Below are 16,367 nucleotides of genomic sequence, written 5' to 3' on the forward strand. Positions count from 1 at the left end.
AAATTTAGTGGATTGTGTCCATCATCGAAAATGTTTCCGAAGTTTAATTTTCACCAAATCACATTCGACCGTGAGCTCAGCATGATAGAGGGGCCATCAGCCATGCTTGAACCATTGTTCATAACCATGGGACGACCATGGGTGAACATTGACCCAATCTTGAGCACTTCTTACTCCACGCTTACCCCGCGGTTAACCCACCCTCACTCCAGGGTTAACCCATGCTTATGCCACTATTGAGCCATGCTTCACCCATTTAACCTTTCCAACGTAAGCAGTCTCATCGCGTGCTACATGCTTGGCTCGCACGTTAGAGCGTATACATCTGTTACTTGGTTATTGTGAATTCTCTTTTGTTGATGCTTCTTCGGCTTTAACGAACAAATTCTCATTACGTATCTCATGCGTCCCACTTAGTTTCTTCGAATATACGAACTTTTCTACATTATGTTCAATTCTATTATATGAAGAAATTAATCAAGGATGTCGAGGTACACCAAACGATACAAAATAAATCTCTATGTCGTATTAAATCCATTTATTTCTTTAATCTACAAATAAATTTTTCTCATTACAAAAGATTATTTTTCAGGCGAATTCAAATTAAAATGTTAGAATTAATTTACAGGAAAATTGTTACAACTTGAAATTATACATTCAAAGAAAAGTCACATCTAATAAGAATTTAAGAAGTCGTTTGCACATAATTCATGGTACATATTTGTTTATATGGAAATTTATATGCACCTTCCTACTAGCACATCAGTTTTACCAATCGCTGGGACGAATGTTATGCATTCGTTTGGCATACTTGCTGCGCCGTTTAGCTATGTGATACTGAAGATGTTCCGGTGCACTACTGCGCATGCGTCAAGCAGTGCCAATAAAAGGCGTTTATTCACGCATGCTCATCAATACCCTAAAATCTAGTTGGGAGAACTAGTCTGGGGCGTCCTCTGCGCCAAAAGCGTATAACAGCTATGCGAAGCCTACTCATAATTGTTGTACCGTAGGTGGCGCTGCTGCTGTGCCGAAATTATTTCCATGAAACCAGTAAGCCGTGTAATAATTTATAAATAATTCCGTGTAAACAATAAAACCAATATATCCTGTTTTCCTACTATGAAATAATACTAACACTAGAAAATAATATTAATCAAACAGTGATTTCTCTCTCCTTGATAAAGGGCGGATGTCGGAATTAAAAAGGCTTTGCAGTCGGAAATTTAAAGTAATTTGTTATTCAAGCTCTTCGTTAAAATTGAGTTCATATAAGGCCGCATCATCGTCATCCCAATTGTAATAAAATCTGGAGTCCACCTTAACATGTTGTTTGTCTATCATTAATGGACGTACTATTTTTTTGTCCCCATCTATTTCTAATGCGCTAACCACTGTATCCCCATCTATGTCCGTAAGTACATGAGTTGGTTCTTTTTGCCCATTATTTAACTCTACCGTTCCATTATCCTTTATGTTGTACCAGACGCCAAATTCAGCTGGAAGATACCTAACGTCTTCCTTAAGTTGATCTTTATTGTACTGTGAACTTAATTCTGAAAAAAGAAAAATAATTAGATTTAGATTATAGATTTAAAATATATAGATTATAGATCTAAAAATCTATAAATCTGATCAAATTTTAAAAAAGGTGAATAGTTCAGATGCTTTTAAGTGACAAGCAACCTTACATATTACTTTATTTTCGATATTGGACTGTCATGTAGAAACCCGTTAAGTACTTGCTATGCGAGAAAGGGCATATTTATCTGGTGTTATAGAACTGATTAGTGAATGAGTTCGAAATCACTGATTAATCAGTAAAACGTCTAACTACTGTTTCAATCAGTGCATTTTTACTGGTTAATATTTCGATAGTAGATCGGGCATCTGAGTCTTTCCCCTCTTCCCCTGAGACTCCCTTTTTTGAATTTCCATGTTTTCTTTCAATAAACTAAAATTGAACATACTATATTGGAATTAAGCGGGTTGCAGACCATGAAGTTTCGAGCGGCGCTGGAAGCAATCCAAGCAAGCGCTCGAGTCTGAATCGTAACATTTTAAATTCCATTTGTAAAATCTATTGTATTTTCCATAAATCCTATGAACATTTTAAAAAACAGTAGAATTATGAATTAAATGCGTGCATTTTAAACGTAGTATGTGGATTTTTTAATAAAAAAATAAATTTTATACCAAATAGCTGGAGGTTTCGTGAAATACCAAGAACATCTAGTTTCCACAGTTTTATTTGAAGGGATGAATTTTTAACTAAAAGTATGATTGAATAATTGAAATTGTTTAATTTTCAATTAAAAATACATTAACACCAAAATGATAAAGTTTTTGTGACAAAATAGTTTATTTTTTACCAAATATATCAATTTTTAACGCAGAAAATTAAATTTCAAATTAATAGATTATTCTTAAACTATGAAAATAATAATCTTTGAACTAACAGGTACGATTTTTTTATCAAAGCAAGAAATTTAAAGTTTCAGTTAAAAAATTAATTCTCAACAAAATGCTTAACCAAATACTTATATGTTTGAACGAAAAAGATCAATTCTTAACGAAAAATGTAATACTTGCTATTTAAACCAAAAAATATTTTTATTTCACGTAAAAAACAGTGACATTGAACCGAAAATATGAATTTTTAACTAAAAAAAATAAATTTAAAACAAAAAATGATAAAAATGAATTTTTCGTAGAAAAAAAAAATATTTAAACAAATCGTAGAATTTTAGAATAAAAAGCTAAGTGCATTTGTAAATTTCCAGTTAAAAATATATTTTTAAACAAAAATAAAATTCAACAAAGTACATGAATTTTTAATCTAATATTTGAACTTTTACCAGAGAAAATAATTTTTAACAGAAAAAAAAAACAAATTTTCTACCGAAAAAAAGGAATTCTTATCAAAATATATCAATTTCCAACTCTTTGGTAGAATTTAAAACCAAAAATATTCTATTTAAAATTTAAAGAAAAAAATATTTACTAAAAAGCGAAGTTTTACTGAAATATTCAATTTTTTAATCTAAGAGGTTCATTTACAAAATTAAATTATAATAATTCAACTAGAATCTTTAAATTTCCAAACAAAAATAAATTGCTAACCAAAAACGAAAAAACTTGAATTTTTAGTTGATAAATCAATTTTCAACAAAAAAAATAAACTTTTAACAAAATACATAATATATTTATTTATTTACTTATTTATATTCACCAATAAAACTGAAGTAAATCGCTAGAGTGAGGAGAACAGCACAAACATGGATCTTCATTTTCGTTAAATCGATCATGATAAATGGAGTTAGCAGATTTTCGTATAATGAAATAAAAGCTTTCTGCAAAATAAAAAATAAAAACGAAAGTCAATGAAAATATTTTTAAAAAATTGCATTTCTTCCAACTCCATGAAAATGATTAAAACAAATAACTTTTCAAGTATTTTCAAAAACATTTTTTTATTTGATGTAATATTTACCTTGATAGTTGAAAATACATTTCTTTTTTAAAAATTTCAACTATTTTGTTGAACATTCTGTTTTTTGGTTGGTTAGAAGTGTATATTCTTATGTTGAAAATTATTATTTGTTTTAAAATTCATTGCAACAAGCCAATTTAACTGTCTGGTTAAAAATTTATATCCAATTAATTTTAAAATTGAACTATTTATTTTAAAGAACATTTTTTACTTTGCAATAATCGTATGCCGTTTCGTTGGTCTTTTTTAAATTCAAACTATTTCGTTAAAATACGTCTTGTTAATTAAAACATTATTCTCACTAATCATATGAAAATCATAAGACCATCAATAAACAATTTTAATATCGCTGGAAAAGATAAAAATTTTTTTGAGCATGCATACATTTTTCAAAAGCATCCATGGTCTTTTTTCTAAGCTTTATAGTAAGATAAAAAACTAAGATTAACATCGAATACTTACAATTAATTTAATTGGATTATATTAAAATTAAAATTATTTCAATATTTAAAGAAAACGCACCTTTTAGACTTGGGAAATTTCTTCTTTCATTTGCTGATTTTTGTTTTTTTATAGTAGGAAAATAATAAAAATAGTACTAGAACGCTCTAATAGCGTTGTAATAGATTCGTAAAATTTGCTATTACTCATATATTTTCTAGAAGTAAAAAGTTTTATTACACATAAATATTTCACAGAGATTCAGAATTTTAGAAAAAAGCGTATGTTTTCAGCACATTCGTTATTATTTTGCGTCCATTTTTTAGAATTAAACAATTTTGTCGTGTAATACAAATTTGTTTAAGAATACAAAGTATTCCGCTGCAGCAATTAAAAAAATTATCTAACTCACGACTTGGATATAGATTGGAAGAAAATTAAAGAAAATTTATTACGTACATATTTTTTTAAATTTTAACTATTTCATTGTACATTAAATTTTATTTGAAATATGTGAAGTATACGTTTGCAGGAATTTTAAAAATTGTTAACCTCAGCAAAAATTTTATTCTGCCGACAAAAATAAAGAAAAATGTTATCACGAAAATATTTTTTAGAAGTCAAAAAAATATCCTTCACAAATTTAAATTAGAACCCAGCAAATAAAATTGATAATTAAAAAAAAAATACCGAAACGTATCCATTCCTCAAGAACTGATTTTAATTGCTATTAGTCATGATGAAAAATGCAAGTTTTCTAGAAACAGATATTGCTCGTTCCGAAAACATTTTTCAAAAAAGTTCCAAAAATCGTTTTTGCAGAAACTGACCCGTTCCATTGCATTTCACAGCAATTAATTGTGAAGGGAAATGTTAAATTACAACCTGATTTGCCTGATGGTAACCATAATAATAAAATTTACCCTAATATGCAGTCTTAATTAAATTCATATTTTTCACTAAGCAATGTGTTGTTTTTCACTTTTGAACTTTGTTATTATTATTTTAAATAAACAACTTCATTTAAGATATGAGTAGGAGGGCAACAATTATTGTTTATAATTAGTAATGACAATTACAAGGGTAGGCCGTTGTCCATGTTTTTTTAAAAAAGTTTGAAAATTATTTTTTAACGGTTGGTCATGCTGAAAAAACCAAGCTTTTAACATTGAAAATGGCTGCAAAATCCATTTTCAATTAAGTTTTTAAAAATTTACTATCTTTATTATTATTAAACATATGTTTCTCTCAAATGATTGAGTAACGATCAAAAAATAGCTGATGAGTGAATTAATTAATTAAATGTATTCAAAAAAATCATTAATTCTTGTTGGATAACTAATAATTATAAGTAACTTACATTTTTGTATAACTTTTGTCTCATTCTAGAGGAAAACGAGATTTATTTTATTGTTAAATACTTCCTGCAGACTAATTCTAATAAAACAACAACTTCTTGATTATTTATCATTAATTTAAATTTTAAAAAACGGGTTTTGTCAGCAATTTCTCACATTTAGTGCGAATCAATTGACTTGCTGTTTATATAAAATTGAATTAATTTTTATATATTTACTAAGCTAATACAAATATCATCATAAATTGTTTATGGTTGGCCTTTTTTTAAGGATCAGAATGTAAAAAAATTACAAAGATTGTAGAGGTGCATCGGTAGATAAAAAATAAAGCTCTGTGTGGTATTAAATCCATTTATTTCTTTAATCCACAAATAAATTTTTATCATTACAAAATATTATTTTTCAGGTGTAGACGAATTAAAAGATCAAAATTTAAAAACTAATTTGCAGAAAAATTCTTCCTACTTGCAATTATAAACTTGAAGAAAAGTTACATCCAATCCAAATTTAAAAAGTCGCTTTTTAAATGTTTTGAAGTATAAATTTGTTTATATAAATATTAAATTTGTTAGATCGAAAAATGCTTTATTTGAAAAGAAAAGTATTTTTTATTCATGGCTAACAATAACAGTAGAATGAAAATCGACTTTTTTAAGTGCATTCAGAAATAAGCATCAATCCATAGATTTTTATTTTGTTAATCAACTTATTCTTTATTGCTTATTTTCAAATCTATTTGGTAGAGTGAAAAAAAATTTCAGAAATTCATTGGGTTCTGCAGACCAAATTATAGGCCATGCTTGATTTAAAAATAGAAAAGTCATTTAAAAGAAAACTAACTAAAGTAATGTTCGTTTGTTCTTTTTTTAAATTAATAATTGGCGGCTTAGCGAACGGAAACGATATTTCGACAGCAGACGTACATACTAGCATACCAGTTTTGCTAATCGCTGAAACGAATCTTATGTATTCGTTTGGCATACTTGCTGCGCCGGTTAGCTAAGTGATCACGAAGGTGGTCCCGTGCACTATTGCGCAGGCGTCAGGCAGAGCCAATAAACCGCTATTATTCACGCATTCGCATACACCGCCCAACACACAAACGGATGCAGAGCACTCGGTTCCCGAACATTGGCTCCCCCACCATTGACGCACAGCTTCCCCGTTATTAATTCAAATCGTTCCGATTCGAGGATACTGAATTCGTTCAAAATACAATCATTTCAATATAAAAAAGCCCAAAAAACGTAAATGTTTAATAACCCATTTAATATATTTAAGGTCGTTCCCATATAATCAAAAATATTTCCTCTTCTGAAAATTCATTAATTAATAGTAATTAAATCGTGATACAATATGTATCAAGAGATTTCGTTCTAAAACGTGTTTTCAAATAGTTTGTTCTTATTATAAGAACAAACTATTTGAAAATGCATTTTGTAACGAAATCTCTTCAAATTTTATGGATTTTGAAAAAATGACTTAAAACCTTTAGAATCGTTTTAAATCTATCGAATTCCGATATATTTCTTAAAATGACACTTTATTGACTACTTAAACTAGCTAGACATTCTAATCAGATAATTAAGGTCGTTTTGGTATTGAAATTAATTAATCTACAGGCCTCTCACTCACTTTAGAGACCAAAAATAGTATAAGCAGTATATTCGATTAACATTTGTATTTTTTTGTTAAAAATTAAATTTTCTTTAAAATTCAACAATTTTGTTAGAAAGTCATACTTCTTGTTTTAAAATTTAACAGCTTTGTGAAAATTCGTGCTTTTAACTTGCAAATTCAATGAATTTATTGAAATTTAATGAAAAAAAAACGAATTTAAAAAAAAACGAAGATTTATTGAAAAATAATGAATTTATTGTAGAAATTCCACCTTCTGTAGTAAAAATTGCAACATTTTGGTTAAAATTTTATCTTCTTTGGTAGAGAATCAATTTTTTCGCTCCAGATGCAACTGTTTATTTTACAATATCAAAAAAAAAACTATTTGAAAATGCATAATGACAAATTTTAGAATATTGAGAGTTCTAAAAATTTTTTAAACGAAACCTCTTAAAATTCTTTGGATTTTTTAAATATAACTTAAAAGTACATATAGTGAAATTGTACTTTTTAAAAATTAAAAAAGTACAATTTAAAATTTTGAATTTCAATCCATATATTTCAAATTTGCGTCGAATATTTTTTCAATATCATAAGATCTTTCTAAAAACATAAGTGTAAAGACAATTGGTCAAAATGAGTCTTGGTTTAGAAAATATATTTTTTAATATCAAAGCATATTAGTTTTTTATTACATTCTCATCATTTATGATTGAGAAAGTATTCGAATTGTCGGAAATTTAACATCACACTTTTTCAACGGATCTCCACGTTTCGAGATCGCCTGAATCCGAAAATCAGGTTTTCATGATGGCGTCTGTCTGTCTGTCTGTCCGTCCGTAAACACGATAACTCTCGAAAAAATGAACGAATCATATCCATCTTCAGCACACTTTTTCTAGGTCCTAAAAAAAGGATGAGTTCGTTCACCAGCTATTTTTGATAAAAATTCAAAAAGTGAGCGCATTTTGAACATTTTTGAGTTCACTTTTTTCTGAATTTGAAAATTCTATGTACGGATATTTATAGTATTGAAAAGAACAAACAATTTATCCTCATGACTTTTTTTGATAACAAGAAAATTCTCATAGTTATAGTGTTCTCAAAACTTTTTTAATCAACCGAAAATCAAAATTTGAAGCCGAAAAACGCACGATATGAAAAAAGTCAAGAAAAGAAAAAAATTTCTTTTTGAAATCCCTACAAGATTATCATAACCGATTTTTGGATTTTCTTCAAAAAGCGAAAATTCAAATTTTGATTGCACAAAAAATAATGAAAAATAAAAAATACCATTTGGTGGACAAACCTTTAGGATACAAAGAAGATGAATTAACAAAATTGTTTATCCCAAAAAAGATCTACAATTTCGTTAAGAACCACTTCTTGATAGGACGCGTACTTTTTCTTTTATTCGTAAAAAATAACGTTGAAAAAAGTAAAATAAAAAAAAATGTGTGGAAAGACGACGACAGTTACGAGAAAAAAATCAACCAAAACCTGTTTACAATTGTCTGTCGGAAATCGAGCGCACAGCGTGAGTGTCACGATGAGAATGCGTACCTCAAAGCCTTCAGAGCTTTGAGAAACTTAATCTTTGACTATACTTAATTAAGTAGACAATTCAGAATATGAAGATGCATATAAATACTGCCATCTAAAAGAGATCTTTTTGATAAAGTTTTTTTCAAGAATTCCAAATGCAAAGAAAAAATATCCGAGCAAGAAGCGCAAGGTAACCTATTGTCGAGCGCGAAGCGCGCGATTCTACCATCTTATATTATCTTTCTCAAAAGAACACAGAAAAAACATCAGATAAATTTTAAATCGATTTCCGACGAAAGATTCGCTGCAAAAAAAATGAACTTTACATGATAAACTTTAACGAACTATCGGTTAAACTTTCTTTTGTTTTTTCATAGCAACACATGTGTTTTGAAAAACGCGAAGTTTTCTGAATAAAACCTAATCCTTCTTAAAAATTTCCTACAACAAATTTTAACATTACTTTATTCTGTGAGAAGCGTCTAAACATTTGGTAAAAATAAGACTTGACTTACAAAATATATTTGTTAAAGTAAATATTGTTTGTAAAATATATAATTAAAAGTTTTATATAAAGAAAACCACAAGATTTCGCTGAGAGCGGGTGCTAATGTGAAGTTAAGTCCGAGTGTTTCGTCAGTCTCCTCCGCTGTTTTGTACAGAAACGTTCCTTCGCTCACTTCTTCGTGCTTTCTGAACATTTTAAGAAAAGAGTCTCTTTCATTTGTGACTGTATATGCTGTACCCAAAATAATCCTGTTGTGAAGACATTCAAGATTCAATATTCCGCGACCACCTTGACGGCGTGAGATGTCTAGTACAATAAACTAATTATTTACTGTAAAAACGGTGCTCATTGCTCAGGATCCCTTCCTTATCCTATACGTTTAAAGATTTCGGAATTTGTTACTCAATCAGCTGACTGTTACATCCTGAATGCGGCTATGTGGCACGCTAAGGTATGTATAAGTCTCTCCAGCGCGAGGTTGTCGTCTAGCGCTTCTATTAATGAGCTCAGGGTCTTCAGGGATGCCAGCAATTTTTTCCATTCCAATTTCCTTAGTATATCGTTCGGCAATCCCAAGAGCTAGATGTAGTTGCTCTTTGATTTTAGCATAGATCTTAAGATCATCTATGTAAAATACATAAGTGACCATTTACTTTCAGGCTGGACAACTCTCTTAGAAATCTTATTAGCTTTTCTTCCAATTTTCTTATGTCGAAAAATGTGAAGATTTGTGGGCTGTACGTTATTTTGATCCAAACAAGTCATCTTTTTCCCCAATGTGCGGCATCCCTTTAGGTACAAAAGCAAAAATTCTTTTTTTTGTTTTGTTTTAAATAATCGTGTAGGGGATTGAAAAATAAATATTTTTCTTGCCTTGACTTGTGTTATCTCGTGCGTTATTTGGCTTAAAATGTTGATTTGCATGTTTTTTTTTGTAATTTTGTAAATGCTATAACTCTGGTAAATTTTGGTTTTATGGCAAAAAGGGCATTAGGATAAATTTGTCCTCTGTTTGAATAATATGAATATCCGTATACAAAATTATTGAGCCTATCCAATTGGTCAATTCTTCCGAAAGTTATCGTGCTGACAATCTAAAAATCTACAGGCCCACATAGAAACACATACTCACCAACAGATAGACAGACACATTCGTAAAAACCTGTTTTCTTCAATTTCTCGACAGCAGACTTACTCCTAATATCCTAATTAATGAAGTTGCAGAATTTTGCAAATTAAAACAAAACTAAATAACCCTTTTACACGGTGTTTTCACACATATTCCTGATTCTTGAAGATTGCGGAATAAAATTCAGAAACTTTAAAACTATTTTTACATTCTTATCATTTATGGCTCAGAAAGTATTAGAATTGTCAGAAATTTGACATTACAATTTTTTAACGGATATCCACGTTTCGAAAACCCCTGAATCCGAAAATCAAGTTTTTATGATGGCGTCTGTCTGTTTGTCCGTCCGGCCGTCTGTCCGTAAACACAATAACTCTCGAAAAAAATGAACGGATCAAATCCATCTTTGGCATACTTTTTTTAGATTCTGAAACAAAGGACGAGTTCATTAACCAGCCATTTTTGATAAAAATTAAAAAAGTCCCGCGAGTAGCGCGCGATGAGAATATGCCCGCGAAACGGGCAGATGTTTAAAGGTATCAAGGTAATAAGAAATAAAATTTGAAAATCCGTGGAAAAACTTAAAATGATTTTTCATTGTGAAAAATTAATTTTAAGGCAATATTTGACAAAATCTGTGAACATTTTTAGAGTTTTGAACCTCATAAAAAAAGAATGTAAAGGACTTTAAAAAGGTTTCTTTCTGCTTACAATTTTTTTACCTTTTCATGAGTTATTCAAATTATTCAGCTTGAGATGTCTAATTATTTCGAAAAAAAATTGTGAAGGTTTTACAAAGTTTTAAAAGGTATCAAAAAAAGAATCAACTTTTCCTTCTGATTTCATGAACATTTTTAATGATTCCTTATTTCAAAAAATTAATTTTTTAAGACTTTAAAAAACTGTTAATGTGTTATAAGAATGTCGAAAAAATCTGTTATTTTCTTTTCCTAAATCAAATGATTAAGCTAGTCTCTTTAAAATCAAATAAAGAATTTCTCTCAAAGGAAATAAAGAACGTAATAGTTGATATTTTAATTTAAAATTTGTGTAATAATAAAAATCCGTTAAATTCTACCGAGAAAGGCAAATTTTCAACAAAAGAGCGGAATTATTAACGAAAAAAGGTCAATTTTCAGAAAAATCAATAAATGTTTCAGAAAATAATTAGATTTTCATCCTAAAAATTAATAGGTTTTAACAGAAATTATAAATCGTGATAAAAAAAAGTGAGCCGTTAAGGTAAACAGACTATTTTTCGACCAAACGATCAGCAATCAAAATGGGGGAGAAGGGGCTAGCGTCATTTTTCTAAAATAATTAAGTTTTTTTTAATTCATTATACCTATCTTTCATAACTTCAAATGCGCTAAAATGTGCCACCATTAAAAAATTTTGCTCTAGCTAATTAATAAAGATATCATAATATGAGAGGGGGGCAGTGTAGCGCAGATGTTAAACCTTCAACAGTGATGTGCAATATAAAGTTGCTACCGATCCACAACCCTTATGATATCTCCGAAGTACTTAAATTGCAATATAAAAATCTATAATGATCCCTTCGGATAAGATTTCAAATGCGGTCAAATGCGCCACTTTCTAAATTGGCAAACAACCATAATCAACCCCCTAATTAACACTTCTTACGATTCACTATTCGATGATATCTCCAAATAACTTGAATTACATTATAAAAATTTATAATGATCTTTTTCGATAGGATTTCAAATGCACTAATATGTGCCACTTTCGGAATTGACAAAAAACCATAATCAGCTCCCTCATTTTCAATTGTTACGATTTAATATTCGATAAAATCTCAAAATGACTTGAATTGCTGTATAAAAATTTAGATAATCATCACTTCATCATTTCGTTAAATATTGTTACCTCGATATCTTGCGCAATTTTAAAAATTTTCAAAAAAATTGATAGCTCATATGAGCGCATTTGAAGTCCAAAGAATCCATGTCGTCGACTTTATATTGCACATCACTGTTAAGGAGTAATCACCTGCGTTACACTGGCCCCTCCTCCAAACTATGATATATTTGTTAATTAGCTAGCTACACTGTTACACTATTAGATAGTGTACACACTTATTTACACTACGAGACACTATAAAAGCTTTAACTTTTAGTACACTGGGCAATTATTTAGCAAAACGCAAAAATTCTTTTTTCTCCGGGGAATTCAGTAGCGCAATCTACAATGGATTAGAGCCTGTAAGGCTTACCGCGGACCCGAAACAATCCTTTCGGACATCCTATAAGATGCATCTGAGCAAAAAGTTTAACGCATCTAAATTGGAATCCACCTTCAAGGTACGAGGTGTGTTCAAAAAATAAGGTGACTTTATGATTTTTTTAAAAAATATTCATTTATTCCTCAATATTTATGTTGTGCCCTTCAAAGTAATCCCCCTCAGATATAATACACTTGTGCCAACGCTTTTTCGAATCATCGAAGCATTTCTGATAATCATTTTAGGGTATAGCCTTGAGTTCTTTCAGCGATTCAGTTTTTATCTACTCAATCGTTGAAAATCGATGTCCTTTCATGGGTCTCTTCAGTTTTGGGAAAAGAAAAAAGTCTCTGGGGACCCAATTTGGTGAAAATGGAGGCTGAGGCATGACTGTGGTGCTGTGTTTGGTCAGAAAATCTTTCACAAGCAAGAATGAATGAGCACGTGCATTATCGTGATGCAAAAGGCACGAATTGTTTTTCCAAAGTGCCGGACGTTTTTTGCATGGCATGAGCCAACCGATATGCCAAAATCTTCAGCAACTTCTTTGGTGGTAATTCGGCGATTTTTCCATACCATTTCTTCCACTGCTTGAACGTTTTCATCTGTTGTTGACGTGCTGGGACGTCCAGGGAGAGGTTCGTCTTCGACATCCTCTCGGCCTTCTTGGAACAGCTTATACCACTTATACACATTTTTTTTACTCAGAGTAGACTCGCCGTATGCAACTGCCAACATTTCAAGAGTTTGAGAGCACTGGATTCCATTTTTCACACAAAATTTAATGCAAACTCTTTGCTCCATTTTTTTCAAAAGAAGAAAATCGCCGAGCACACCAAGCCCTTCTAACCTTTCACGCCTCTGTCAGAAAAACAAAACGAGCTATATAGTCAAAACTGTAAACATATGATCGTGACGAGTGCACCAACACATCAAAACAAAAAATTTAGAACTTGAATGTACGTAGCCAGCGAAAATTGAAAAGTCACCTTACTTTTTGAACACACCTCGTATTGCTGCTCTGTACAGTGTACGGGTCCTATATTCCATGCAACTTGAGAAGATGCTTTAGCTGCAGGACCCAATTAAACTTGAAGACTGCACTACCCGAGTGTGAAATTACCCGCAGACGTTTTAAACAAAATTCAGGAAGCCTCTCTTCTCTTTTACCTAAACTATTCAGAGCTAATTTATAGCCATCATCAGTATTTTGTATGCAAACCCAAAACTCTGTTGAAGAAACTAGTGTGGATAACCTCTATCTCCACACAATAACTCAAACTGCAGATCCCTATGGCGTAAAGAGGACGCTTGAGATAAGGTTCTGAAATGGAATTAGTTTACAGAGCCAAGATTCTGACTTGGACCCTCAAAAGACTTCCAAAGATGAACTCACGGCTATCTTAACGGCAGGAACCCTTTTTTTCAGGCCAAAGAAAAGGTACCGGAATTCCCAAATAGCTTGCAGAAGCAAGAATATTACTGGACCATCTCCAATTAAATGTTTCCAAACGTAAAATTTTCCATTAACGGTGGCCGACCCCTATGAAAAAACATGGTCTTTCTCTTGAATGTATTGACTTCCAAATAATTGAACCTTCCATATTCAGCAATAGAATTAATTTTTTACTGTAAATCAATCTTATTGTTTGGAAGTACAACTGTATCATTATCATATGCCAAAAGAGTTAAGGTAAAGAGTAACGTAAAGAGTTAATATTCTTCCACTAAAGCGGCGAATAACAAGAAAGAAAGAAAGGATCGTAACCTTAGTCTGGCTTGCTAGAATAAAGTAAAGAGTATCTTCGACATCATCCTTGTAGGATGACGAAATTGTTTCTTATTCAAAACATCCCTTGCGGTATACAAATGCCGACAATTTTGGACATAAGTCTGCGAAAATAGCGTTGTCACATTCCATATGACTTGTCACCTTAGACGCACAGATAGATAGTGGTTTTTTGCTCTTTCCACCTTCGCTCCACGTTCGTACAAAAGTGATCGAATCTTAGACCATTTGGATGTAGAATTAAAGAAAGCTGTACAGTCGTTTTACCACAATTTGATTGACGTGTTGCCAAATTAGAGGTTTTCCCCTATATTTGGGGGCTTTTCTGTCTCCCAGGGCGAATATTAGGGAAACAAAATCTTAAGGGGAAAACTTTAAAGGAAAAAGATTTTTAAGGAGACGCAAATGATACAATGTACCCTACTGCATTTTACATCATCTATTCATTCTTATGAATATTAAAGTAGTCTCGATGTACATTGAGACTCTCACTTATGTCTGAACTCACTTATGGTTTCGCCGAAAAACGTTCCATTTTTGTCCGAATTGTGCATAACAGCTCACGGTCAGCTTGTTGCCATTCAACACAACTGCTAGCTGTAATTCTTTAATATAGCGGCGTAGCTTGTATCAACGCTGATTGACTTCAATTTTTTACTTGTGCGTGGCTAGACATTGTGTAGGTTGAATCATGCTCTCACTCTCTTACAGCATTCGTTTGTTTGTCGATCTCGGTTCATGCTCGTATCCAAAGTTAAATGTGTCCGATTACCTTTTTTGTGATTCCAGCTAAAAATGGCTCCCATACAATCAAAAATGTATACTCAACATTATGTAAAAAGCTGGAAAAATGGGTAAGAATTTTTTGGTGAAGAAAATGATGCATGCAACTTTATATTTAGTTTACAGGAATCAACATAACTTTAAAATAATTGTCAAAACAATAAACAAAAATTATTTCCTGTAAAAATACATGACAAATGCTGAATTTTTTTTCTTATTGTGTTAAATCGTGTTAAATCGTTAAATCGAGTTCGTTGCCGAGAATTGCAGCATAAATGCTTTAAATCACTTGAGCGAATTGATCACTGATGTTGGTGATAGATACTATTTGCTGATCATAATAGATGAAAGCACTATGATTGATACGACGAAGGTCATTTTCTTGATAATTTACTATTTCAGCAAATCGTTTTGCAAAGTTTACACCACTTTTAATCGTTTGACTCAACTAGAGTCCGAAAAATAGAACACATCGAAACTTCTTTAAAACCCCAAATAAAACGAGACGGATTAAAAATGGAGCGCTTGCTATATATTGCAGTCGATGGGGCAAACGCAATGATTGACAAGCAGAATTCAGTATCCGCTGAACTCAAGGAAGAAGTTCCTCATTTAATAACCATAAAATATTTTTCCGAAGCGCATTAAACAATGCGCGACAATGTCGTTCATAACAAATTTAAAAATTATCTGGAATACGATGGTTGGCGCGATTACTTGAAATTGATGCGATTTTAAATAAGTGTCAAGAAAGGTCGATAAATCGGATCGCTACAAATATTAATTCAACAACTATCTAATGAGTGCTGATTGTATTAACTTTGAATAAAATTGCATCAAAGTGAGCAAGAACTGTAATTCCGAAAATTTTAACTAAGTCAAAGCTCGATGCAGAGAATTTTTGATGAAACTGTAGGAAGAATTAAAAAAAGAGTTCAGCAATATTAAAAAACTCGGAAAAGTTCGTCTCTTTTGTCCGGAAACAGCTTTGAGTCAGTTTAAAGTTGATAACTCGACGTTTATAGAACCGTAGAACAATGCAGTCTTCTTCATCGCTTTGAAATTACAGAAAAAAATCTTTAGATGAATATTGGGAAAAAGTTTTTGACGCAAAAGACACAAATAATGAATGGAGATTCAAAAATATCGATAAATTTAAGCGTCACGGGTTGTGACGATCTGAACCCACATGATATAATAATACCCAAAAATATGAATTTTCAATAAAACAGTTGAATTTAAAAAAAAGACTTCAACACGAAATTCTTTAATTTTAAACCAAACCGTTTCATTTTTATCGAAGAAAGATGCAATTTCTGGTAAAGTATATAACTTTTTGAAATAGAAGGAGAAATTTTCTAAAAATAGTTGAATTTTCAACCAAAAAAGATTTTTTTGACTTTTTAGCATTGAAATATAAGATTTAAAAAATAAGTTAATTTTCTATGAAACTAGT

At 30.9% G+C, this 16,367-nt stretch overlaps 1 protein-coding gene across 1 annotated transcript; it reads right to left on the reverse strand.

Annotated features, from left to right (window-relative positions):
- Positions 1 to 523: 523 nt before the first annotated feature.
- LOC117172973 lies at positions 524 to 4,349 on the reverse strand. The gene is made up of 3 exons (XM_033361302.1): positions 4,016 to 4,349; positions 3,233 to 3,353; positions 524 to 1,556 (listed from the first exon to the last, which is right to left on the reverse strand). The coding sequence occupies exons 2-3, from the start codon at positions 3,306 to 3,308 to the stop codon at positions 1,240 to 1,242; spliced, it is 393 nt and encodes a 130-aa protein (XP_033217193.1). The 5' UTR covers positions 3,309 to 3,353; positions 4,016 to 4,349; the 3' UTR covers positions 524 to 1,239.
- Between the last annotated feature and the right edge of the window lie 12,018 nt (positions 4,350 to 16,367).

The sequence above is a fragment of the Belonocnema kinseyi genome, chromosome 5, assembly GCF_010883055.1.
Source record: "Belonocnema kinseyi isolate 2016_QV_RU_SX_M_011 chromosome 5, B_treatae_v1, whole genome shotgun sequence".
NCBI lineage: Eukaryota > Metazoa > Arthropoda > Insecta > Hymenoptera > Cynipidae > Belonocnema > Belonocnema kinseyi.